The following is a 26,634-nucleotide window of genomic DNA, read 5'->3' as shown; positions in this document are numbered from 1 at the left end:
CTTCTGTGGCTCCTGCCTGTTGACACACTGCTTGGTCCGATTGTGGTGGGTGATTCTGTAACGGTTTTCATGCGGTGAAAGAGAGTAGGACCAAAATGCAGCGTGTAGATTGCAATCCATGTTTAATGAACAAAACGTAACACGAATCTAAATACAAATACTACAAAACAAAGAACATAATGAACGTAACGAAAACCGAAACAGCCTATACTTGTGTAAACTAACACAGAGACAGGAACAAGGACACTAAGGACAATCACCCACGAAACACACAAAGAATATGGCTGCCTAAATATGGTTCCCAATCAGAGACAACGATAATCACCTGACTCTGATTGAGAACCGCCTCAGGCAGCCATAGACTAACGCTAGACATCCCACAAAACCCCAAGACAAAAACACACCACAATAACCCATGTCACACCCTGGCCTGACCGAATAAATGAAGAATAAACATAATATATTTCGACCAGGGCGTGACACTAAGAGGAGTGGAATCCAGTCATTGAGTGGAACACATCTATCCTGGATCCTCTTGTAGCCTTGGTGCCAGAAGTCATTCCTATGCCACTGGGTGTCACTGTCTCTCTCTCTCTCTCGACAGATGCAGCTATACTGATCAAAACATGTTATGTTATAAGAGTTATAAGTTCATATAAGGAAACCAGTCATTTTAAAAAAAAAAATTAGGCCCTAATCTATGGATTTCACATGACTGGGCATAGGCCCACCCACTGGGGAGCCAGGCCCAGCCAATCAGAAGGAGCTTTTCACCACAAATGGGCTTTATCATCAGCTGTCCGGATGGCTGGTCTCAGACGATCCCACAGGTGAAGAAGTCAGATGTGGAGGTCCTGGGCTGGCGTGGTTACAGGTGGTCTGCGGTTGTGAGGCCTATTGGACATACTGCCAAATTCTCTAAACCAACTTTGGAGGTGGCTTATTGTAGATACATTTACATTCAATTATCTGGCAATAGCTCTAGTGGACATTACTGCAGTCAGCATGCCAATTACAAACTCCCTCAACTTGAGACATTTTGTTGTGTTGCAAAATTGCGCATTTTAGTGTGGCTCTTTATTGTCCCCAGGACAAGGTGCACCCGTGTAATGAACATGCTGTTTAATCAGCTTCTTGAAATGCCACACCTGTCAGGTGGATGGATTATCTCGGCAAATGAGAAATGCTTACTAACAGGAATGTAAATACATTTCAGCACAAAATTGGAGAGAAATAAGCTTTTTGTGCTTATAGAAAATGTATTGGATCTTTTATTTCAGCTCATGAGACATGGGACCAACACTTTACATGTTGCTCTAATATTTTTGTTCAGTATACTGTACATGTCTCTCTGTTGTGTTACAATACTGTAATGTGAAGCAGTGACAACCAAAAGGTTGAGTGTTATAACCTGTTATAACTCTAAAACACACTGTTATCATGGACATAACAAATTGATACCCCCATACAATCCAATGAGATATTTTGACAAAATTGGTTTAATTCCACACTGCTTTTTACATGCTTGTCTTCTTCATTGGTCTTTTCTCGATGAGCTGGTTTCCTGTAAAAGGTTGCTGTAATGAGTGATCAAGATAACACCGGATCTAAACGTGTCAGCAGCATCAAAATCAACAGTGGACAAACAGATTAATGTTGGTGTTTATCACTAATGTCTAATGTAGGAAAAAGGGCACAATTGTATTATGACTGAATAGTGTTCTGGTGCAACTGTGATGCCCTTCTGATTGTGTATGTACTAAAAGGATACATTTGACATTGACTGACGGTATAGCAGCCAAAAATACTGAACAGTCTCTCACCCCAAAGTGCTCCCAGCCCCTGATCTCTGAGTAGAGGGCGTCTCCTGGACATGAGGTGTCCACCAGCTGCCGGTGCCCGTGGAGGGTGAAGTTGGCCTGCAGGCGCCCGCCATCCACTGCACACTTGGCCAGGTGTTGGCGCACCAGATCCAGGGCGTGGCGTGAGGGCAGAGAGGAGGAGTAGTTGCCAATGAAGGCCACGCCGTAACCGTAAGGGTTCTGCCCCCTGGTGTGGTTGCCAAGGTGATGCCATCCGCGCCCCTCGTAGATGTACCCTTCAGAACCCACCACAAAGCTGAGGGGAACATACATTTAGGAGTTGGAGTGATAGAACAAATTGCATTATCTCACAACACTGAGTCCTGTTATAGCATCTTGTCATTTTATATTGCACAGTTATACTGTGTAATAAATATCATGTCAAGATTTGCTATGGTATGACTGCTTCAGTAATTGTAGGCTGACACAGTACACTTGTCTCCATCTATGAAGCTTAGTATAAAGGGTTTGTTAATATCAGCGAATGGATGAAGGGGTCAAAGTTCACCTATATCCGATGTCGGCCCAGCCACGGTCTTCTTGGTGGAAGCGCTGCATGGCCCTCATGCTCCTGGAGCACTGCCTGAAGGAGTAACAGGGCCTGTCTGGCTCGTAGGTGTGGTGGATATACAGGAAGGGGAGGGGCAGCGCAAGAGGGAAGGGAGACCCTCGGTAGGGTGCCGCCCCCCACTGACACCGTGGGATGATGGGAGGGCAGTCTGGAGAGGAGAGGTTGAACCAGAGTAGAACAGGTTCAATTACTCTTCATGTTTACAGACTTCAAATGAGTAGCCATTTATCACCTACAATTTCATAATTACAGGGGTAAATGATCCCCTCTCCCCCACCCTGAGACTCACCCCAGTATCTGTGGACAAATTCCAGCATTCCGTCTCTCACTGCTTTTTCCACCCCTGTATCCTTGGCTATCCACTGAGTGTCCTCCAGCCTCCACACCAGGTATAGGGTCTCCATCACCTGCCTCTGGGTGTCCAGGGTGCCCAGCAGGGCTTGGGAAATCTCTCTACGCTTGGGGCTGATGTGGCTGGATACAACCCCCAGGTCATGCCCCTCCAGCACATGGTTGTAGTAACCCTTCAGCACCTCGCTGAGTTTACCAGGCTGTTCAGAGTGGGCCAGGGTGGCAAGATCCATGCCCAAAATGGACCCATCCATTCCCCCATTGACGAGGGCATCGGTGGCCAGGGTGGGCACCCTAGACAGCTTGAACACCCTGGGGTTGGTCAAGTTGTCCCAGCAGCCATCTGGCCCCAGACGCTGAGCGGGTGGAAAGTCCTGGAGGCTAAGGAACGACAACCCTAGGTTTTTGGCCAAGGTGAGGGGAAACATGCCCAGAGGAGGGGTGCCCTCAAGCTTAGCTTTTAGACCCACCTCAATGCCTAGAAGCATGGGAGCGATGGCCACTGTGGTGCCATCTTGGGTCAGAACGACCCCTCTCTCCTCACCACGGTCCGTCACAAAATGGTGGATGGCTTTGTCGAAGAAGCCAAAGAGAGTGGTGTTGAACACAGAGGTGTGGGTGTGGCTGATGTTGTTGGAGGCCCCCAGGAAGTGCAGGGTGAGTGGGTCCTCATGTCCGGCCGTCCTGCGCAGCCTCCTCACAAGGGCTAGTGGGGACAGGTCTGGGTTAGAGTCCTCAGCCAGCTCTACGGCACGTATGAAACTGTCCATGTCGCGCAGGTGGTCCTCTGAAACCAAAACAAGTGTTTTATTTCATGCTACAACAGACTCCGTGCAAACAGTTACCTGGGGCTTCATTCATACTCATATTCATACTATCTGGGGTATTTAATGTATTGTACATCAGCTACATACTAGTGACTCTTTGTGTTAAATTGAGCTCTCAGTTTAACAATAGAAGCATATGTTGCCAATGGAGACGGACAATGCAGTAAGGCGGCCGTACCTTCAGACATATGAACCCAAATGAACAAGTAATTACAGTCCATTAACACAGGTTACCTGAACAGAGAAGGCTGTGGCACGTTCCAGCCACAATGAAGAGCCATAGAACCACTGTAGTCATTCTGAGTGTAGCTGCACCACACCAGATCCAGAGGCTAAACTAAAACCCACAAACAATCCCCAGACAAGGTCAACCCAGGCTGCCGATTAGAGTTGTAATCTTCTTATCTCTTACGGTCCAACACTCTGTTATGACAAACCACAACCACTCATGAAAACCCCAAGTAGAATGTCTTGGTGCCTAATAAGGCTTTGTATCAAGTACCTAAAGCTGGTTTCACTTCCCACTTCGGGGAATCAATGTGTTTGTAATGCGGTGTGTCCCAATAGATGAAATAACTCTTTATACACAGACGCCTCCAAATATTGATTGGTTCCTACCCAAAGTCAAAGTTAGTCATCGGAAAACAAATAAGGCCTTTTGAAGCTTGTGACGAGATCAGGCTTAAAGGGGCAAGAGAAAGTGCTGAAGATATGCTGGTTTGTATTCGTCGTCCCGTTATTTCTTTGATGATAATAATGATATTACATCCACCTTTCACACATATGGATGTAATTACACACACATACACACAGACACACACAGATAGTGAAGTCTGGTAAATGTGTTCCACGATACATAGAGAGGGGCGGTCTGTTTACCGTCAGTGTCAGGGAAACCCAGGAACCTTACTGGAAATTATACTTAACAAATTCCCCTGAAAACAACCCAGTGTAGTAGGCAGACACTATAATCAGTGCATGTATGCTTTTTAAGATGACAGTAACGTTCCTGACTCATGGCATTAGTGTCCCATGGCAGGTGGTGTCCATATGCTTATGAGGTTTTGGTGGTAGGGAGAAAAGGGGAACAAAGTCTATTACACTTGAGTGAGTGCTGCATTGAGAATTGCAGCCAGTGTCTGTTTGTTTTTGTGTTTTTCTTCCATCCCCAACCCGTTTGTTCTCAATGTATGAGGTGAATTTTGGCCCCAATGTTTCTTTTCCCTTTGTGCCATTTAGCAAACATCCATTACCAGGGGATAAATGGGACAATAGTGGCCTCTACTGGATTTTTAAAACATTATTTGTGTAGGTTTAAGAAATCTGTTTAAAATACGGATTTATGAAAACTGTAATATTTTAATTGTATCAATACCATAATGTTTTAACAGAAGATATTTCAACATTCATATTGTGATGTGTGAGTGTGACGTATCACCCGGAATAATATCTGCTATGTTTATTTCTTCTCCGTGCATGTTTCAGAGTCAACTTTCCACCATGTGTGCTCATTGAATGAAATAATCCTTGTTTTTATTCATATTCTGTTCAAGAGTATCTAACCGTAGCAGTACGTTTCCTGATGTGTTGAAATTGATGGACGGTTGTCAGAACAGTCATTGGGTGATGTTAGGTACTAATGCCGCGTTCAAAATAACTGGGAACTGGGAAATCTCCAACTTCAGTGCGTTCAAGACAACTGGGATCTCGGGAAAAACTAGTTCCCACTGGGAAAAATCATTTGAACTGTCATCCACCTCGGGCATCCTTCTGGAGTTACGACCTAAAGATCACTTACGTCATGATTTGACCTCGTTTTTTTCCAGAGTTCCCAGTTGTCTTGAAAGCACCAACAGTCATGCGCTGATATTTTATTATACACCAACATTCTGCTGTTGTTGACAGTCACTCGCTCTCCTCACCTTCCTTTCCCCCTGTAGAAAATGGAGACTCGCTTCACCAGGGGCAAGTCTGCGATTCTAGAGCGTTCGCTCGCCAGATTCTTCTCTGAAATGGTGCAGTACTGCCAGAGTCAGGTGTACTCCGCGTCAGGTGTACTCTGCGTCAGGTGTACTCATCATCGGGTGTACTCTGCGTCAGGTGTACTCTTCAGCGGGTGTACTCATCGTCGGGTGTACTCTGCGTCGGGTGTACTCTGTGTCGGGTGTACTCTGTGTCGGGTGTACTCTGCGTCGGGTGTACTCTGCGTCGGGTGTACTCTGCGTCGGGTGTACTCTGCGTCGGGTGTACTCTGAGCTGCAGGCACGCTTGGCAGACTTCGGTCAAGGCATGGGGGCCAGCCTGCTGGATGTGCTGGATGTGACGGTTTTGAGAGAAGAATGGAAAAGGGAAACCAAAGTGTTGAACATACTGCTCTTCATCAAGGCATGAACTTTGCACATTGTGTGTGATTCACATACTAGACTTTTTCATGAGTGTAATAACAACCAATGTATGACATTATACTAACATTCACATAACATTAGGCTAAAACGTAATACAAATATAGCCTAGGTATGAATGGCTCTTGGCTGTAGCAGCGACTTGACCTCTACTTCAAGAGACCTGACCTCAGACATAAGCATAAACACAAACAAACCTTCACCTTTCTCTGCCTTCCGTTCCCCCTCGGTTCCCCAGGTGTCGGTGTGGAGGGCCCTGTTCGGCAAGGAAGCGGACAAGCTGGAGCAGGCCAACGACTACGTCAAGACCTACTATATCATTGAGAAAAAGCCCCTGATCAACACCTTCACCTCGGTGCCCAAAGAAAACAATACGCTCAACTGTGCCGCTTTCACCGGGGGCGCGGTGGAGGCCATTCTCACACACAGAGGCTTCCCCGCCAAGGCTACGGTGCACCGGCACAAGGGCACCACTCTTATGATCAAGTTTGATGAGGCCGTCATCGCCCGAGACAAGACACTGGAGGGCAGATAGGATAGAGAGAGTTCAGAGGTGGTCGGACTGAGATGTGAAAGGGATGTACTGTATACCCTATTGGCTGTATAATGTATAGTGCTTCCTTTCTTATTCCCTATACATTTTATTGTCCTGACAAATGTGGGAGATCGGAGAAAGTACTCACTTTAACTTCCCTATCTGTTGGCAAGGTCAACGTACATACTTGAATATTGCTACGTGGGTGGAGACAGTTTTTACAACAACGCATCAATTTGTGTACATAGTTACAGAACTTCCCTACTATGACTAACCCACTATAACTATGACATGATGCCTCTTCCACTGCCGTAAATTAACTCAATGGCATTTTCAGAAAGTTAACCGATTTAGAAAGTTCAGAAAGTTAACAGATTCGGTGCATTTGAATCAGTGAGGACAATGACATAGAATAAGGAAAGGAAGCTAGTTGAAAGTACAGTATTCATTCATTCATTCATTCATTCATTTAAAGGACCTACTCTAGAGGCAGATGAAAGGGAGGAGTAACAGTATGGAAAGAGAGGAGTGTGGATTGAGTAGCTCAGTGATGTGCCAGTAGTTCACTGGTGAAAAAACAGAAATGGTCACAAATGAATGCACTTCATCCTGGACTGGTTGTTCAGCAAGATGTCAAATGGAATCCCCTGATTGAACAGAATAATATAGCACTGTACATTGATATGCACTTCAGTCTTATTTGTAATATCTAATGGGTGGGATATTTTACAATGCTCCCCATTTAGACATGACACATCATTGTGTCATTTTAAGTATACATGTGGCTGCTGTCATGTCTTGTTATGTCTGTTCCTGTCCTTTCTCTTCACTCTGTCTCTCTCTGCTGGTCTTTTTAGGTTACCTTCTCTGTCTCTCATTCTTCAGCTGTTCTACATCTCCCCTAACTAGCTCATTCACTCTTTCCCACCTGTTCTCCCTTCCCCCTCTGATTAGGTCTCTATTTCTCTCTCTGTTCCTGCTACTTTCAGTGTCTGATTCTTGTTTGTGTTTTTGATGCCAGAAGCAAGCTGTCGTCCCGTTTGCTTCCACCTTGTCCTATCCTGTCGGAGTCTGCCTGGCAGGTGCATCCTGCATTATACTAACGTTCTTTTTGTTCCATTGACTACGTTGGAAGAGGATTTATGCCATTCCTGTTTTTCATTAAAGAACTCTGTTTTCTGTTAAAACCGCTTTTGGGTCTTCACTCAAGTACATAACAGCTGCTTAATGTCCACAACTTATTTGGTGCTTGTATATTGCTTTGTCAAAATTGAAATAAATACTTTAATACCTGAAATAATACCTTTGTATTTCATTGAAATGACCAAGAAGTGTAATGTTTAAATGTGCCATATGGACCAGAAATTCCATGAGAATAAATAATCGTATCAATAACATAGGTCTCAAGGTTATACACAATTAGATGTTGTGCTTGGTACGTGTTTTATTATCGTCTGAAATGAAATGTTGGCCAGAGGCTGCAAAAAGATGGTAAAGTTGAAGAGGGAGAAAAACGAGTCAGAGAGATCGACCTGGAGAAGAGTCCCCCCCTAAGCAAGCTGGTCCTGGGGCTCTGTTCACAAACACAAACAGAGCCACAGGGCAGCAACACAATTAGACCCAAACAAATCATGAGAAAACAAAAAGACAACAACTTGACAAACTGAAAGAATTAACAAAAAAACAGAGCAAACTAGAATGCTATTTGGCCCTAAACAGCGAGTACACCGTGCAGAATACCTGACCACTGAGACTGACCCAAAATTAAGGAACTCTGTAAAGACTCAGTGAACATAGCCTTGCTATTGAGAAAGGCTGTTGTAGGCAGACCTGACTCTCAAGAGAGGACAGGCTATGTTCACACTGCCCACAAAATGAGGTGGAAACTGAGTTGCACTTCCTAACCTGCCAAATGTATGACCATATTAGAGACACATATTTCCCTCAGATTGCACAGACCAACAAAGAATTTGAAAACAAATCAAAATTTGATAAACTCCCATATCTATTGGGTGAAATACCACAGTGTGCCATCACAGCAGCAAGATTTGTGACCTGTTGCCACAAGAAAAGGGCAACTGGTGAAGAACAAAGACCATTGTAAATACAACCCATATTTATGTTTATTTATTTCCCCTTTTGCACTGGAACTAATTGCACATCGTTACAACACTGTGTATAGACATGTGACATTTGAAATGTCTTTATTCTTTTGGAACTTTTGTAAGTGTAATGTTTACTGTTAATTTTTGATAGTTTATTTCACTTTTGTTTATTATCTATTTCACTTGCTTTGCCACTGTAAACATATGTTTCCCATGCCAATAAAGCCCTTTGAATTGAATTGAAATAGATGAGAACAAGCGCCACCTTGTGCAGTCACATGATGGCACATGAGTCATGTGATCTCGTCGAAGGAAGTTATGTCTTGTACCGATGCTGAACCTATACTGTAATTGCAGAACACAGAAAAACGTCGTCCTCATGGCTATCTTCTCAGACAGTTAATTTCACGCCAACAATATACTCATGTTTTATAACCGCTTTTATTTGCCTTATTTATTCTGAGACAGTTCAGATTTTATGTCGCATATTTATTTATAGTTTCAAAACGTTTACATGGCTACAGCAAGCGGCAATTGCAACCACGGCAGCGCCCGTTCAGGTATGTTGAGTTTCAATACTTTTCTGACATGTAACTTTGTGTGTTTTAAGTGGTTTGTTACATTGTTGCATGTCTTCCATTGAAAGGAGGGCCCTGTGTATATTATGATTGTTGTGTAACGTAGCTCTACAGTGTGGGCTGTCATGTCTTGCCAATCATCTCCATGAAACATACATCTCATTCCAATGGTGATTAATCGTGAATAAATGCATTAGTAACATTGTATAACACAGTAACATAGACAATAACATTGTATAAGACATTAACATACACAGTAACATTGTATAACACAGTAGCATTGTGCAACACAGTAACATTGTAGGAGGCAGCTGCATCAATAATGTTTTGTTACAATGTTTCCAAACACTGACTGGAAGAAGCGTTATTGCATAAATATGTACAAAACCATCCACCCTCTAGTCCGTTATCCCCAAGATGTTTTGTTTTTTAATCATGTGATTGCTGTTGCTGGGGATTTTAATGTGTTGTGTTACGCCTGGGAAGAAAACACTTCAATTTGCTTAACTTGCCATTGGCTCAATTTACCCCAAGGCAAACACAACTACAAGGATGCTCTTTCATGCTAGGTTTAGGGCCTGATATTGACGTTTACAGAGACCCCAAATTATGTATAGAACCATTTTTAAATGATCTGCTTTGGTTTATATGCAAGCATCACGAAACCTCTTCCCTAAATATTTGGTCAAATTATACATTTTGTGTATAGTTTCCTCGAAACAAGGGGTGGCTCAACTTACCCTTTCATTAACATACCTGATTCTCCCCTACAGACATTCTAGATTAAATAGGCAAAGATAGTTTGCTTTATGTTGACCTGATGCTGACAGAATTTGCCAATAACAGTTTACACTTGTCAAATCTGGGGTAGGAAATTATACCTGATGGCCACGTTCAGCAAGGAAAATTGTAGCCTTGAAATTGTTCTATTCTATCCCACCATTGCAGTCAATGCTGTACTTCGATACTCATGAGTCTTGATTTAAACAGTTATTCCTAAATTCCAGGGTTAGTGCTATCTGGAATCCCTGGGACGTCCCTACCCTAAACACAAACCCCTACCCCGCCCATTTAAATGATTAGTTGGACGTCCCAAGGATTCCGTTAAAGTTCTGGAGTGTTGGAACCCAAAGACTCTGACTACTCTTGCTCCCTCCCACCACCATAGCATGTCTGCTACATTTTAAACCAGACTGACCCAGGTTTTTAAATTTTTTTTATTATTTTTTTTTTCACCTTTATTTAACCAGGTAGGCCAGTTGAGAACAAGTTCTCATTTACTACTGCGACCTGGCCAAGATAAGCATAGCAGTGCGAACAAAATCAACAACAACAGAGTTACGCATAAACAAACATAGACTCAATAACACAAAAGTTTAAAAAAATTGTTTGTACAGTGTGTGCAAATTTAGAAGAGTAGGGAGGTAGGCAATAAATAGGCCATAGAGGTGAAAATAAGGACAATTTACCATTAATACTGGAGTGACAGGGTTATCCATACACTGTGATAACCTCCCACCACCCAGTTTCTTAACCTCCCCTCACGCGTCCTAGTCTATGGTGCCCATATGACCATGGACACAGGCTTTCATTTCTGCACTTAACTGTGTGCTTGTTCAGCTGGTTAGAAATGGTCTTGTAAGCAGTCAAGCAGTTATCAAGCATTTGTTTTCTCATTCCGTAGTATACCTTTTGACTCATTGTTTACAGCACTTAATTTGTGATCTCATACATATTAGAATGAACTAATTCACCACAAGTGCACACTGTGGGGCCACACTTGCGAGCATTAGAAACAGTTTCAATTAAAACTGTTTCTCCGTCTCATAATCGGCATCAGCCAATTAAAATCGCTGACGTAGTTGTACGTGATAAACAAAAAAAATCTGAAAACCTGCTTTTGCTTTGTCCTAGTGGGGTATTGTGTGTAGATTGATGAGGGGAAAAAAACAATTAAATCCATTTTAGAATTAGGCTGTAACGTAACAAAATGTGGAAAAAGTCAAGGGGTCTGAATACTTTCCGAATACACCGTAGTGTAACGTTGCCGTTAGGCAAAAAAAAAAACACCACTTAATTTCTTATGTAGGCTACACTTACATGTACAGCGTTTTCTATGCATTACTGTTTAGGCTGACCCCATTTAGTCGACTGGTCGATTGTTTGGTCGACCGTGATTGTTTGTTGTTGTCGAGCAGTGGCATATATATATAAAAACTAATGATGGCACAAGAGACACGTCTGATTCAAGCCAGTCTGAGTGGACTAATCCAATGCGGGGGTGGCACACCAGTATCACCAGTAGTACATTTACCATTCATTCCCATAGTTTCTAATCTACAATATTTGTTTGGTTATGGTCATTTCTGTTAATGCATTCAATATATTATTATTATTATTATTACAGTCTTACCGTTGTCATTCTCGTAGTGGACTCTTTGTTTGCAGAGAGCACAACCTATGCTACACTTGTGAGAAAGTTTTGGTTTATTTCATTCCATTTACGAGTAGTCAATTCTGCTTGTCTTTACTCGCCGTCACTGTGGAGCTTCTCAAAGTTTTCTTTGCCTCAAACAGCAAGTAAACAAAGTCTGTTTCTACATCCATTGAGAATGACAATAGTTCCTCAACGTAGCCTATTTGAAAAATCTCTCCCTTTCGATTAGCCTACCACTCAACATGAAAGGGGGAAAAATGTAATGCTCTGACCCAGTGGAAACGTCATAAAAAAAGTGTTACGGTTTTCTGTATGGCAAGGAGAGTCGGACCAAAATGCGGCGTGTTGATTACGATTCATGTTTAATGACAAACACACTAAACACAAACACTACAAAACAATAAACGTAATGAACGTAACGAAAACCGAAACAGACTATACTTGTGTAAAATAACACAGGACAAGGACATAGGACACTAAGGACAATCACCCACGAAACACTCAAAGAATATGGCTGCCTAAATATGGTTCCCAATCAGAGACAACGATAAACACCTGCCTCTGATTGAGAACCACTTCAGACAGCCATAGACTTATCTCGAAGACCCCACTAAGCTACAATCCCAATACAAACACACCACATACAAAAACCCATGCCACAACCTTGGCCTGACCAAATAAACGAAGACAAACACAACATACTTCGACCAGGGCGTGACAATAGGCCTATCTGATTCTTATCCCTTTCGCAAAATAGCTGTGTCTGTCTGTTTGGAGCTCACTGGCAGGAAACTCTGAGGACCCAGAATATTTTATACAACACTTTGGGCTGGACCAAGTTCTTCTTGGCTTTATTTTTACATATTGGCAATGGCAATTGAAGTTACTTTTAGATTTGTATTATTTTAATGTTAGTTTTTTTCTTCTTTTACCCCCTTTTTCTCTCCCCAATTTTGTGGCATCGAATAGTTAGTAGTTACTGTCTTGTCTCATCGCTGCAACTCCTGTACGGGCTCGGGAGAGACGAAGGCCAAGATGTGCCAATGTGTCGGAGGAAACACCGCACTGCACCCGGCCTGCCACAGGAGTCGCTAGTGCACGATGAGACAGGGATATCCCTACCGGCCAAACCCTCCCTAACCCAGGCGACGCTAGGCCAATTGTGCATCGCCCCATGGACCTCCCGGTCGTGTGTCCAGCTGCGACAGAGCCTGGGCTTGAACCCAGAGTCTCTTAGACCACTGTGCCACCCGGGAGGCCCTTCATTTCAAATTTTGATTAACCACATGACATTGAGATATGAGACTTTATTAGACTTTATTATAAATGAAATTAGACTGTTCCACGAAAAAGTGCAAATGAAAATCATAACTTTGCACTCCAAATGGAAAAGGTTGCTGACCACTGGTGTAGCCTGTTAACAGCAACTTTAGGAGCATAATTTCGGAATCTGTGAAGGCCAACAGCAGCGGGAGGAGGGGAGACAGGAACTGTTTTTTTCTTCTTCTGGTTAGGCTATATTGATCTCTGGCTCCCTCTTTAGTCATTTGTGTGTTTTCATTTTTAAATGCAGTGCTTAATGCATCATACAAGCTCAATAGTGTACATAAAGTTGATTTTATTCAAATATATGGAAAAACACGTTAAAATATTTCAACCAATCGATTGGTCAAAAGAACAGATTACTCTTGGTCAACCAATATATATATATATTTTTTAGTCTGGGACAGGGGTAGGGCTCGAACCCATGGTGAAAGTGCACTATTGATTTTGAGTCAACCGCGTTAGCAGTGTGTGCCACATGGAAGCAATGGTAATAAAGGTACATGATTTTTTTTTAACGATGTATGATAAAATTACATGTGTAAGGACTTCATTTATCTTGTTTTCCATTAAAGCACATGGATGTGTGTGAAAAAGATTAGCAAAAACTGGATTTTGTCTCATATGCGAAAACGTGAACATTTTGTCTAATGTTAGTATTAGTAGCCTAGTTAAAGATGCATCAATGAAATATTGGCACACGGCATTGTTACACACCAATTTAACAAAAGTGAACCTTGAATTTATAGGTTTAAAATATCCCTCTCGTGTCCAGGGTTGACATGTTTTTTTAATATATATTTTTTTACAAATGCCATTGGTTGGTGGATATAAAATCTAAGATATTTTATAGGCTGATGCAGAATTTGTTACAGGAAATAATCACTGTCAGCTGGTGAGGCTAGCATAGGGCTAACGTGCCAGGTTATCTGACTGGACCAGCTACAATGTAGCGTTCTATAACGTGCAAGTAAATCAACGATTTTAATTGACTGATGTGCATTTTGAGACTGAGAAACAGTTTAAAGTTAAATAATAACAATAACAAAAAGTCCACCTCATAACCATGTCCTCATACCACAGGAGGAAATAGAAACAGGAAACAGGAAATAGAGTCCAAGAGACCACCCAGAGTTAAGAGTTGACAGAGACGAGGAGCAGCTTTGCTTGTTTACTGGTTCCAGTGAGGTTGCATAGTGTTGCCTGCTCTCCCTGGGTGGCCCAGTGCAGACTGATAGCTGTTGATCCATTTTAGCGATACAGAGATGCTGGCAGACTGATGGTCACAGTGCTGACTATGACTGACGGACAAGGTGCAGGGTTGTCTATTAAGCCTTCTCTAACACACCATTGACTGCCCTGAACCGGAAGAGCAGGATTTTTCAGCTGATTTATTCCATTTGATTGACTCTTATCTCTTAGTGCGGCTCAGCAACAAGCCCTCATCATCTGCTCTTTTGTTTTGACGATTGCTAACGGCCTTGATGGCTGAAATGCCCCATCAAGATCTGTCCATTTTTTGGCTCGGGCTACTATTGCTGGCACGAAATGTTACATAGTGAAATTCTTTCAGCACAGGTCTGAATTGTTTTTGACAGGGAGAGTCACGCAACTGCTGTCATGTCTGTGAGTGTTTGTAACCTTGCAAGGTTCTGTGTGTGCAAGTCGATATATTGTAGTTCGGTCACTCCACGCTAGATAGGCTTCTCTCATTCACTTGGACGAACTCAAGATTGTTAGATATGCAGGTGATTATTGTGGATGGCTTTCCATAGGTAAACATTGAGATATCACCGTTGCCTCACAATCCTACACACACACACATCGGTGATTCAGATTGTGGTTCTTCTGTCTGGTATTTGAGTTCTGTTTACCAGAGGTGATGTGACCCAATTCATGACAGCAGTTCATTTCAAGTTCCACTTCCTTTTCTTCCATTACTGCTGAACTAGCTCTTTTACCCACTAACTATATGGTCCACATTTCCCTTCCAAGTCTGTTACTGTCACAAGTTTGTTTGAGTGACTCAGAGTTTGAATTCAGCTTTCACCAGCGGTCTCTCCACTGAAGGTGCAGTGATTTAGGTTTGTACTACACCTTTATGGTTTATGTTATCGACAACGACGATGACAATCCAAATGTGTACCATCGCACCTCAAAGCTCCGCTCCTTCGTCAAGTGACTACCAAGTCAGACGGGTGTTGTAGCAGTAGCCCGACCATCCCTGGAGTCTTTCTGTGTCTTCCAGCCATCTCCAGGGGTGTGTTTCTGTCGGCCTTGAGTGGCAGAGCCGCCGGCTATAGCACACCAGTCACCCGCATCTCTTCCTCCAGGGAGGCTGTCTGTCTCGCCCGGCCCAGCTCAGAGCATCTGACCTGGGTGTTGTTTTGATACGCTGGCCTGTACCACCTCCCAGGGTTTTACTAGATAGAGATGTGATGATGGATGACTATATGAGGCGAGGGAGATTAGGAAATGTAATTAATGAAAGCTGCCTGATCTAGTACGAGAGCCGTCGCTCACTGAAGGGTAACATTACGGCACGCAGCCTATTCATCAGTGTACTGTTGGTGTTGGTGCTCACAAAGGAAATAGCACTAATATGGAGTGCCGTTGCGGTGCGCTATTGCAGATTACATTGGCGTTTTGCTCAGTTATCCACTCCACATTCTTTGATAGGCCTGACTGTTCGTATTCGTCACTCTCACTATCCTTCTCGCGCTGCTCACGTGTTTTTCCCTTCCTTTTTCTTCCCTCGCACTCTATCTTCTCTCAGAGAAGGACAGCCTGGTTTCCTCTGTGTCTCCTCACGGCTCCGGCTCCAGCGACAGCGTCGGCGAGCACGTTCACCACAGAGACAGCCATGGCAACCCCCGGTTGCCCCCTGCGACGGCGGGGGGTTGGCTGGGGGTGGAGCAGGAAGAGGAGGCCCTGCGCAGGAAGCTCAAGTATTTCTTCATGAGCCCATGTGACAAGTTCCACGCCAAGGGCCGCAAGCCCTTCAAACTGGGCCTGCAGCTGCTCAAGATTGTCATTGTCACCGTGCAGGTAACTACACGCATTTAGTTTCATATTCACTTTGAGTGTATGAACAGTACATGCTAAACGCCCTCATGACAAAGCTCAGGTTTTATGGCAGGACCGACCATGCTGAAGTCCATAACAACTGACACCTTGTTTCATATGCACCGTTCCTATTGGTGGATAGGATGTCTGTGCCTCTGACGTTTTGAAATATGGACCGACAGTCTTTACAACAATAACTTCTAAAATGTCCCTAAGATCAAAAAGGGTTACGTTATAGTTGTTGAACGGTCACTTCCCTTCAATAAAGCACCTGAATCCCTACTTCCCTCCCTCCCTCCATCAGCTGGTGTTGTTTGGCCTCAGCAACCAGATGGTGGTGACGTTCAAGGAGGAGAACACCATGTCCTTTAAGCACATCTTCCTGAAGGACTATAACGAGGGCCCCGATGACACGTTGGCCGTGTACACACGGAGCGACGTCTACGAACACATCTTCTACGCCGTACACCAGGTAACAGTCACTAACGACACCCGGGTCATGTTCATTAGCGCATGCAAAGGACTTTAAAAAAAAAAAAAAAAAGTTTTTTAAAGGAAAATGTTAATTAGAGTTTCAGGAAATCTTTTCGTTCGGTGCCTAATGAATATGACCCGGCATACAGACTAAGATGTAAACATGTCCATGCGGCGCAAAGAAGGACCCCATCTTGTCCCCTTCATAATTTCATCCTCAACTTTCCTCCTAAAAGTCTCCCCCTCTTTAGGCCCTGTTTGAATATTTAGAATGTATCCGTTCCTTCCTGCATCATTTGAAGTAATCACAGATCTCAGCGAGTTTGATTGGTGAAAGCGGAAGTGTGGAAACGTTCACTAAATCGTCCACGAATCCGCATACAGATCAGTGATGACCTCAAATTAGGGCGGAAAGAGGGATGAATTCTTTTAAAATATTAGAGCAGGGCCTTATTCTCCATCCTCGTACCCTTCCTCCTCCCTCACAGTATGTGATGCTACCCGAGACCACGGTGGGACGCTATGCGTACGTCTATGGGGTCGGGGTGAACGGGAGTGCCCTCTCTCTCTGCCAGCAGTACTACAAGAAGGGCAGCATCGATCCCGCCAATGATACCTTCAACATTGACCCTCGTGTTATCACAGGTACATAGATCTACTTTCTTGCATTATGCCAATGCCAGAGGTCGCCAACCCTGGTACTAGAGCTACAGTGTTTTGTGCTTCCCAAATGGCACCCGATGGAGTGAGAATCTGGTGCCATTTGGGACTCAGCTTAAATGTAGTTCTGTTCCAACATGCTTTTGATGATTAGTTGACTTGTTTGAAAAAGGACGAGTTTTTGTGTCAGATTAGAACAAAATCCTGCACGCCTTGTGGCTTTCCATGGCCAAGTTTGGTGGATTGACCATTGCTTTATGCCTTAGCCTTGTCTAGCCTGAAGTTAAGTCATTTAATTTACTGTAACAATGGCGACTACCCAAAGAGTTGCTAAGCTGCTTCTTTTCAGTACCACGGCATCTTTTCAGTAACTGTATCATTTGTTTTGTGTTAGTAAGTACTGTATTGTTCCCGGACCCCAACCATGTGAAAGTAGTAGGAAGCCCCACTTCCTTATATGAGTTGACACTTGGGACAATACTACTGACTAAAGGGGAAACACATTGAGCAATGGAAATCACCCTTTATTGAAATGGCCTACCCTTGAAGTGGCCTGCCCTTTGACTCTTGACATGATCACCAGAACAGAATAACCGTAGATATATAATTACTAGAACATACATTTATATCAGTGTAATGGTCATTCTATTTCAGTGTAATTCTATTTCTGTAAGGAAAAACATTGACAGCCCCTGAAATGACTAACTTCTCTCTCTCTCTGTCCTGTTACTAGATTGTGTGGGAGTTAACCCTCTGTCAGTACCTCGAGCGCCTTTAGGCAGTGACTACAAGAACTTTACCCTAAAGTTCCACAAGTAAGGCTTCATTTTTCACATATCTTTTCAAGTGACTTTGTGCTCTCGTGTTTGCTGTCGGTCGAAAACTAAGATAGATGGGACATCCATCTTTGTAGTATCTGGCTGTTGATTTTTAGCGCCACAAACTGTTTACGCACTACCTATAGCCCTGGGTTATGTTCATTAGACGCCAAATGGAAAACTAACAAAAAACAGGGAGGGTCTACCTGGACTTGTCCAATAAGAAACATTTTTTTGTTTTGCGTTGCAAAATGTTTGAAAACGTTTCTCTTTGCCTTCACTTTGACATCACCCTGATATCCCTCTTCATTTTCTATGTTCACTATGTTGTCTAGACTCATAAACGTGACGATACAGTTCCAACTAAAGGCCATCAACATTCAGACCATCATCAACAACGAGATTCCTGACTGTTACACCTTCTTCATAACGGTGAGTCCCACCCCCCTTCCTAAAAAATGGTCCTACCCAGTCTGTGGCTCATTGTAACCTGTTTAGTGTGTAGTAGTTGCTGTGGAAACGTTTTCATTGCCTGTATATTTTAGATAACCTTGAACTCATCTGTTATATTATCCCTTGAGGAGTTAGCCACTTTTTTATGTTTCATTTTATTGCCAAAGTTTACAGCAAGTACTATTAGTACCTGTATAAATGTCTTCCCATCTGTTTCTCCAGATAGTCCTGGACAACAAGGCTCACAGTGGGGAAGTGAGGATCCGTCTGGAAAACCAGGCTTTTATAAAGGAGTGTAAATACCCCAGTGTGTCTGGCCACGGTGAGATAGAGTCTTGTTCTTATTGAACATTTATTTCACCAGGTTAATACTAATTAGACACCAAACGGGAGAAACGGACTGAAACGGAGGGACTACCTGAACTTCTGCCTTTGCTAAATATTTTTCTACGGTGTGCCCTAAATATCACGACCCAGGAGAATCTCTTGAGGTTGAAAACCATTTTTTTTTTTCAGAGCGAGAGAGACCTGGTCAGAGATTCGGCAAAAAAATAAAATAATTGCGTGTGCATTGGTCAATACAAAACTACACACACAATGACCAAACAGGCATTTACCGGTACAACTTGTACCACAAACAAACAGCAAGACAAACACACAAACAAACGGCAAGACAAACACTATGTACACTCTAAGCAATCTCCCCTATTGCCGTCTTCATTTGACCTCATAAGACATTATAGATGCCTCATAGGAATTTTCACTTAGTCATGCATTGGTGTCAATGTGACATTTTGACTTGTGGAAGTAAGGATTCTACTTGATGAAAGCCACTAACTCCTCTCTTTCCTTCCCTCCCTCTATCTCAGCGGAGAACTACACGCGCCTAACGTTTGACGTGGTGGTGGCGATCGTTTGTATGCTGTCCCTGCTACTGTGTGGCCGCTCCATACTCCGCGGCATCATACTACAGGCTGTAAGTCACTGGGAGGTGGAGGGCAGGAAGAGAGGAAGTGGTTAAAAGGAGGATCATCCAATCTGGGGGTCCTCTATCGCTCAGTTGGTAGAGCATGAGTCTTGCAACGCCAGGATAGTGGGTTTGATTCCCGGCACCACCCGTATGTAAAATGACTGTAAGTCACTTTGGATAAAAGTGTCTGCTAAATAGCATGTATTATCTGAGAACATACTGTAGATGCATTTGTTTGCTTGTTATTGGATTGGGGTGGAAGGAAGAGAGATTTTTGTTGTTGTTGATGGTAGTGGATTGGTATTCTGTGATTGATTCCATTTTTAGAGTAATGCTCTGCGACACGAAAACCGAGGAGGTGTGAATACTCGTCTTTCCAGTATGGTCACCCAACTCCTCTCTCTCTCTCTCTCTCTCTCTCTCTCGGTGTCTCTATCTCTCTGTGTGTCTATCTCTCTCTCTCTCTGTGTCTCTCTCTCAATCTGTGTGTCTTTCTTTCTCTCCGTGTGTGTCTCTCTGTGTCTCGCTCTGTGTGTCTTTCTTTCTGTGTGTGTGTGTGTGTCTCTTTCACTCTGTCTCTCTCTCTCTCTCTCTCTCTCTCTCTCTGTGTGTATGTGTCTCTCTCGCTGTGTGTGTGTGTCTCTCTCTGTGTGTATGTGTCTCTTTCTGTGTGTCTCTCTCTCTCTTCCTGTGTGTGTGTCTCTCTATGTGTCTCTCTCTCTCTCCATTTGTCTATATCTCTCTTCCTGTGTGTGTAACAGGAGTTTGTCGAGTTCTTCAAGACTAACCTGGGCCGGAAAGTCAGCTGGGATGAAAGGATGGAATTCATCAATGGCTGGTACATCCTGCTCATCATCAGTGACGTTCTTACCATCATCGGCAGCGCCATTAAGATCGGCATAGAGTCCAAGGTCAGAGGGGACTTTTTCCTCTACTGCTCAGAGTAGAATAGAATACCTTTATTTTTCCCAGAGAAAAATGCTAAAGAATTATTTCAAATCGGCAGCCCCAAAAAATAATCTCAGTTTGGGTTATGATAAAAACCGTTGTGCTGAATATCTCTCCAAACAGAATATGTCATTGTATGATGAGTGTGGCATCCTGTTGGGGACCTCCACCTTGTTGGTGTGGGTCGGAGTCATTCGCTACCTCAGCTTCTTCCAGAAGTACAATGTAAGTTGCCTACACACACAGACACAGACAAGCACTAACGATGACAGTGATTCACCCACTCTCCTGGCTCTCTCCCTCTCAGATCCTGATCGTGACCTTGCGAGCTGCGTTCCCCAACGTGATCCGGTTCTGCTGCTGTGTGGCTGTCATCTACCTTGGCTACTGCTTCTGTGGCTGGATCGTGCTGGGGCCCTATCACGTCAAGGTACAGACAGCCACCATTTTGAAGCACAGACAGACATGCTAACAGAAGAAGGCCAATGACAGAGTGAGCCGGCAAATAGCTTGAAAAGGAAACAGTGAATCTGGAGGGGGACACCCTATATGGTTCAGTGATGAATGCACAATGGTGCATTGTGGGATTTTGCACAATAATGACATACTGTGATATTAACATGTGATTTGTCTATTAATATAATGACATTTTACTGGCCCTTGCCACTAAGATGGCCATAATGGATTTTCTTTGATTTATGTTGTTTAAAAAAATGTCTGTACTGAATCCTCAATCATTTTGAAACGATTCACTTGTTTATATCATACAGTAAGAATGGTCATGTTAAGTCATGGTTGGTTGTGTAATTTAACAGTCTCTCTCTCCCTATCGTATTCAGTTCATTAAGCTGTACTGCTATGAAATGTAATTGAACTGTTTCCCCTCTCTCTCTCCCTCCGCCAGTTCCGCTCTCTCTCCATGGTGTCGGAGTGCCTGTTCTCGCTGATCAACGGCGACGACATGTTTGTGACCTTCTCAGAGATGCAGGAGAGCAGCACGCTGGTGTGGGTGTTCAGCCAGGTGTACCTGTACACCTTCATCTCCCTCTTCATCTACATGGTACTGTCGCTCTTCATCGCCCTCATCACCGGTGCCTACGAAACCATCAAGGTAACAACAACGGGCAACATTTTCGTCGGGCAAAGGAGCACAGATCTGTGTCAAAAATACAGTAATCTCATTATAATCTGCAGGGTGATTTAATTTGAAAATGTTCTTCGACGGTGTGCGTTTTCAGAGACCATGGTACAACCAAGAGACTTTAAAGCCCTTTGTCTATGAAGGAAGTTAGAGGTCATTTCTCAAGCCATTGCTAACCAGCGTTACCGTAATATGTGTGGAAGACTATAGTATCTACTAGCAGTTACCCTGGACTTCCAGTCATTGCTCTAACGCTATTTAGCAATTGCGCTAACTCTAGTTAGCAACTTCCTTCAAACTGCACGCAGAGACATAAAAACAGTATCCGCGAGTTCATCTGAAAAAGGGCTTCATTGCCAAAATCCCGAAGTATCCCTTTAAACGGACTTGAATCCAAATGAATGTAAAAGAGCACTGTATAATAACATTCATGTTCACAGCTCATAGCGGTACAAACAGAAGCCAATTACAAACAACAACACCTAATGAAAGCCAACCGATCACAATACACACTGTGGCAGCTTCCCAAATGGCTCCCTATATAGTGCACTACATAGGGAATAGGGTGCCATTTGAGATGCAGAGAGTGAGCAACCTAAACATGGATGCCTGTCTCCTGTCCTGTCCCTCCAGCACCAAACCCAGGAGCCCTACCGCATTACGGACCTGCACGCCTTCATCGCAGAGTGCACTGACACGCCCAGCTCGGGCATGTACCGGGGCCTCGAGACCTCGCCCTGCTCCTTCTTCTGCTGCTGTGACAGGTGGGTCAAAGGGCATAGGTCAAGACTGAAGGTAGAGTTCAAGGCCGGGTTCAGAAACCACCCTCCAGCTCCTAACCTCTTCAGTGTTTGCCGATCTGAAGGAGTCAGATGGGTGTAAGTTGATGGGGATGGATGTTCCCCTGTAGAATGATCAGCAGTAGATGCCACTTAAATGACCAGACAATAACAGATGCATTCACTGTTATCCTTTCTATCATGGTTGAGAGACGTTTAAGTTTTTCTACATGTGTATGCGCGATTGTGTTACGTGTTTGTTTCTTCCCACAGAACGACAACATACGAGGATGTCCTTTTGGTGAACTGACTGGGATGGGGTGTCTGGACCTACAGCGCTCTCTGCTGGCTGGAGCGCCACACTGCATCCAGATTTTCATTGTCCTTACCATCAAATCTAGGTCATGCATGAGCACTTACTTGAATGAGGAGCCTCAGTTCAACCGTATACAGACAGAGGACTATGAGCTGAAAGCCTAATCTTTTTTTGATTGGATTCATTGGCCAGACCTCCTGCATTGTGTGAATGTTATAGGGATGTTGCCTGGATGTTACACAGTAACATACAGCTCAACACAGCATTCCCCACACAGAAAGAGAACAACAGTATTTTACCAAAAATCTGGATATTTGCACAATCCATACTTGCTGAGGACCATAGTGCAATGTGTAATGTCTTGTTAGCACTAATGCTAACGTTTAGCTGCTTTTAATTGTTTTACATGGGTTTTTAGGTTTTCAGTAAGCTGCACAAGGGACAAGAACTGGACAGAGCATGTTTTTTTATATCAGAAGTTCTGGTTATATATGAAGGGGATGACAATGACATGAATACTTCATACTAGGCCAGAGACTGCTCTGAAGTAGCATTCCTACTGTCCATAAAAGGAGAGGGCACTTAAGCCCAAGTCACATGACTCACCCAAGAACATCATTGCCCTGTCATGAGGCGCAAGCCCAGCAAGAACTGCTGAGAGCAAGGCTGGCTTCGCCACAGTGCATTGTGGTCACCACCGCTGCTCTCAAGTGTGCAAGTACATTGAACTTAAACCCTGCACTGCGCCTGGACCCAATGGCTCACTCAATAGCCTTAATCTTTGCTCAGATGAACAAATCTCCTGCCTAATAGGCCGTGTTTAGACAGGCAGTCAAATTCTGATCTTTTTTCCACTAATTGGTCTTTTGATCTTTTTCAGAGTTGATCCGTTTTGGTTTAAAAAAAAATACAGATTAGTAGAAATAAGATAAGAATTGAGGTTCCTGTCCAAACGCAGCCATTGTATTTCAGAATTTAAGACCGATCAGTTAAAAAACCTGTACTCACACCTGGGTGCTGGGTCTGGTCTCCAGGAACAATATCCATAGAATTGTTCTATAGTTTAAGTTGGACACAGAAAGAGATGCAGTGCATCATCTCAATCACACATACAGTACCAGTAGTTTCAGTAGGTGTTAATCCGATGACACAGCAAACAGGGTAAACCTCAGCGCTATTGTTGATTTGTACGTGTCAAGTTGTACACTGTACATGTCCTGTTCACGATGCACAAATGATGCTGCTTCATCAGAGTTCATTTGGAAGGGGACCCGTAGTGAATTAGTCAAATCCACTCCGAGTCTCACAAAGACCCACTAACACAATACCCACCATGCCACAACATTCTGGTCGCAATGGTAATGTGACTTTCCGATTTTGCCTGACCTGAATGTAACTTCCTTAAATGAGGAAACTACATGATTGGAAAATGGAGAGTTCATCTATTTTTTGTGGGGTGAATTTTTTTTAAAGGCCTAAGCTCCAGTCATGGACAATATGGATGGAGAACTGCAGATTGTATCGGACTGGTCTAAAGAACAAAGACTGCCTGCGAGTAACGAGGAGAGGATAACGAGCAGGCAGGACGGCTAAACGAGGCCAGAGGGATGGGGTATTTGCGAGCACTGCAGTAATGCCTGTTATGTTGACCCAGAAGAATGCTCTTACATATGTTTTGTTCCCATTCTGTTTTATGCCTCATAATGATGCCTAGTTTAAAACTAGCCAATTGCTTTGTCCTAGTGAAAGTTTAAATTATTTTGTGTGTTTTTTTCCAATGTTGTTTCGGTATCTAGAGAGAAACGCCTAAGGGGAGTGTGGTCTTCAGGTTCAGACTCCAGAAAGTGGTCATGAATTGAGCTTTGTACTCCAATCACTATTGAATAAGAAAAAATCATATATTTTTTAAATATGTTATAGGCCTGCTTCCATTACGGTCCCTAGCTACTTCTAAAAGTGAACCTTTTGCCGTTTTGATAGATTCCAAAGAACCAAGGTGTAGGCAAAGTTATATGGGAGTATAACCTCCCAAATAGGCTAAAAGCAGAGCTTTCGCCATATCCGTTCTTTAGGATCTGAGAACACCAAAGGGCTGGAGGCTACGAGAAGTAGCTAGGGGCTGAAATGGTACAGGGCCATAGCCTGTCTGTTAGTGAGGAGTCATGTAGCTCTTATTTTAATGATCATATAGTACATTTAAATTAAATGTATGTTCTTAACTAAGCAGAACACAAACAGGATTTGTTTTTGGCCTTGCGTTTGTATATTGTAGTATTAGACACTTAGATGTCCTGTCCAAGCAGTCTGTAGACATTTATACAGTTCATTGTGTAATCTTTTTTTTAATGTTGATTGTACTTGAACATTGTTTTGAGTATGTTGGATCTCTGTGCCACACTCAGTACGAAGCCAAACCACTGATGATTAAATGCCTGTTTGTTCACCTGGCTGGAAATACTTTGGAGAAGGAGGGGGTGGCAGGCAAATGCTTTGGGCTGCATCCCAATTCTCCACCCTTCTCTCGAAGTCTGCGCTTGCATGCATCAATGGATTTAAAAGCAATGGATTGGTGTAATCGTTGGCGAGAGGGAATTTCCTCTTGTTAAGTCTGTGACGGGAAGTGTGCAAATGCAATTTCTTTTGAAAAAGGGTGAAGAATCAGGACACATCAATACTTTGGTTTCTTCACCATTTGATTTAGATCCAAACAAAGCCGGTCAAATTGTCTGCTTTGTTTGTGTTTGAGTTATATATTATTTGCATGAAACTCAACTCGAGGCCCATAGTCAAGCTTACATTATAAAGTGTGTGACGGATAATCATGAGTTTACCACAGGATGTAATTACCTGAAGTTACCAGAAGGGGGAATACGGGCTTTTGCACCCCTCAGACTCGGACAATAACATCCTAAAGGAGGAGAATAGACCACCTTACATCCAAGTTCTGTTTATTAGGTAGACAGAGACAATAGGGATCGAATACAACGAAGACTAAATTATAGTATTATAGTACAACAAATACCATAGGTACATTTACACAATTCATGTAACATTCAATATGCACACATTCGGCAGTCCACATAGCAAAACGGCGATGGTAGATCTCCTTACATAGAACACATGTCCTGGTAACACGGGAAGTTGGTGGCACCTTAATTGGGGAGAACGTTCCATTCCATTTGCTCCGTTCCGGCCATTATTACGAGGCGTCCTCCCCTCAGCAGCCTCCACTGCTAATGTACCTTTCCTAAGCAGCCTTTGGCGGCTGATGCAGCACATCACCTTCCAGTCCACTAAACCGAATATCATCATCCATTATGTACTGTCCTGGCTACCCATCCTTTAGCTGAGCTCTTGGCCCATGTCCATCTCAGTGACTCACTCTTTGTTCTTGCACTCTAATAGTCTGCTGGGTGTGTCCACTGTGTATGTGCACACCACTTGATGCTGGCGATGAGTTTTTAAAATCTTTCTCCACACCAATTACAAACACACACATACGAGCAACGACTATCTCCTCTGCCAGACCCGCGTGGTCTCGCCTCCGTCCCTCGTGCCTGCATTACTGTTTGCCACTTGGCCTTAAATTGTACCAATTAGATTTTGTTTCTCAATATTTCAATAATAAATCATTCGATTTGTCCCTTGTGTTAATGATGGCAGATTGATTGATTTCCACGTTTTTGAGTATACGTTTTTTTCAAGACAAGAAGAGAATCGTCCCGCCCATTGGGGATCTCACTACACCCCCTTATTGTTTTTCCATTTAACCTTTACAGATTATTTTCATTGAAATACGCATTTTGCACGAGAGACCTGTAAAGACCTGTGGATATGCTTGTAGTCGTTACATGGTGCCCTCAATACATCATGACTACTCCGAGGTAATGGTCTACAATCTACAGTTTCAACGGGTCGGTAAAGTGTGGTGTTTGAGTCTGTGGCGTTGTTATTTCTATAGTATTTCATTTGTCGTTTAATAATGTGTTCCAGTGTGTCAAAAGTGGCCTCACGTTTC

At 43.3% G+C, this 26,634-nt stretch overlaps 3 protein-coding genes across 4 annotated transcripts; 2 read left to right on the top strand and 1 right to left on the bottom strand.

Annotated features, from left to right (window-relative positions):
• Window positions 1-1,239: 1,239 nt before the first annotated feature.
• Window positions 1,240-4,165, bottom strand: LOC135539338 (N-acetylmuramoyl-L-alanine amidase-like). Its single transcript, XM_064965164.1, has 5 exons — window positions 3,846-4,165; window positions 2,723-3,571; window positions 2,371-2,581; window positions 1,824-2,118; window positions 1,240-1,564 (listed from the first exon to the last, which is right to left on the bottom strand). Exons 1-5 carry the CDS (start codon window positions 3,907-3,909, stop codon window positions 1,535-1,537), a joined length of 1,449 nt encoding a protein of 482 aa, XP_064821236.1. The 5' UTR covers window positions 3,910-4,165; the 3' UTR covers window positions 1,240-1,534.
• A 1,389-nt stretch (window positions 4,166-5,554) lies between these two features.
• Window positions 5,555-6,871, top strand: LOC135539346 (trafficking protein particle complex subunit 5-like). Its single transcript, XM_064965168.1, has 3 exons — window positions 5,555-5,665; window positions 5,868-5,996; window positions 6,252-6,871. The coding sequence occupies exons 1-3, from the start codon at window positions 5,555-5,557 to the stop codon at window positions 6,546-6,548; spliced, it is 537 nt and encodes a 178-aa protein (XP_064821240.1). The 3' UTR covers window positions 6,549-6,871.
• Window positions 6,872-8,972: 2,101 nt separating this feature from the next.
• Window positions 8,973-26,259, top strand: LOC135539316 (mucolipin-1-like). 2 transcript variants are annotated; one of them, XM_064965140.1, is made up of 14 exons: window positions 8,973-9,213; window positions 15,768-16,039; window positions 16,362-16,529; window positions 17,020-17,176; window positions 17,925-18,006; window positions 18,345-18,441; window positions 18,685-18,784; window positions 19,332-19,438; window positions 20,194-20,343; window positions 20,504-20,605; window positions 20,688-20,810; window positions 21,285-21,491; window positions 22,155-22,285; window positions 22,574-26,259. In XM_064965140.1, exons 1-14 carry the CDS (start codon window positions 9,168-9,170, stop codon window positions 22,608-22,610), a joined length of 1,779 nt encoding a protein of 592 aa, XP_064821212.1. In that variant the 5' UTR covers window positions 8,973-9,167; the 3' UTR covers window positions 22,611-26,259. The 2 variants fall into 2 exon arrangements, with proteins under 2 accessions (XP_064821212.1, XP_064821219.1); XM_064965147.1 differs by lacking the exon at window positions 15,768-16,039.
• The last annotated feature ends 375 nt before the right edge of the window (window positions 26,260-26,634 follow it).

The sequence above is a fragment of the Oncorhynchus masou genome, chromosome 5 (genome assembly GCF_036934945.1).
Source record: "Oncorhynchus masou masou isolate Uvic2021 chromosome 5, UVic_Omas_1.1, whole genome shotgun sequence".
Lineage (NCBI taxonomy): Eukaryota > Metazoa > Chordata > Actinopteri > Salmoniformes > Salmonidae > Oncorhynchus > Oncorhynchus masou.
Note: the sequence above shows the minus strand (reverse complement) of the source record. Positions and strands in the feature narration are given on the sequence as shown.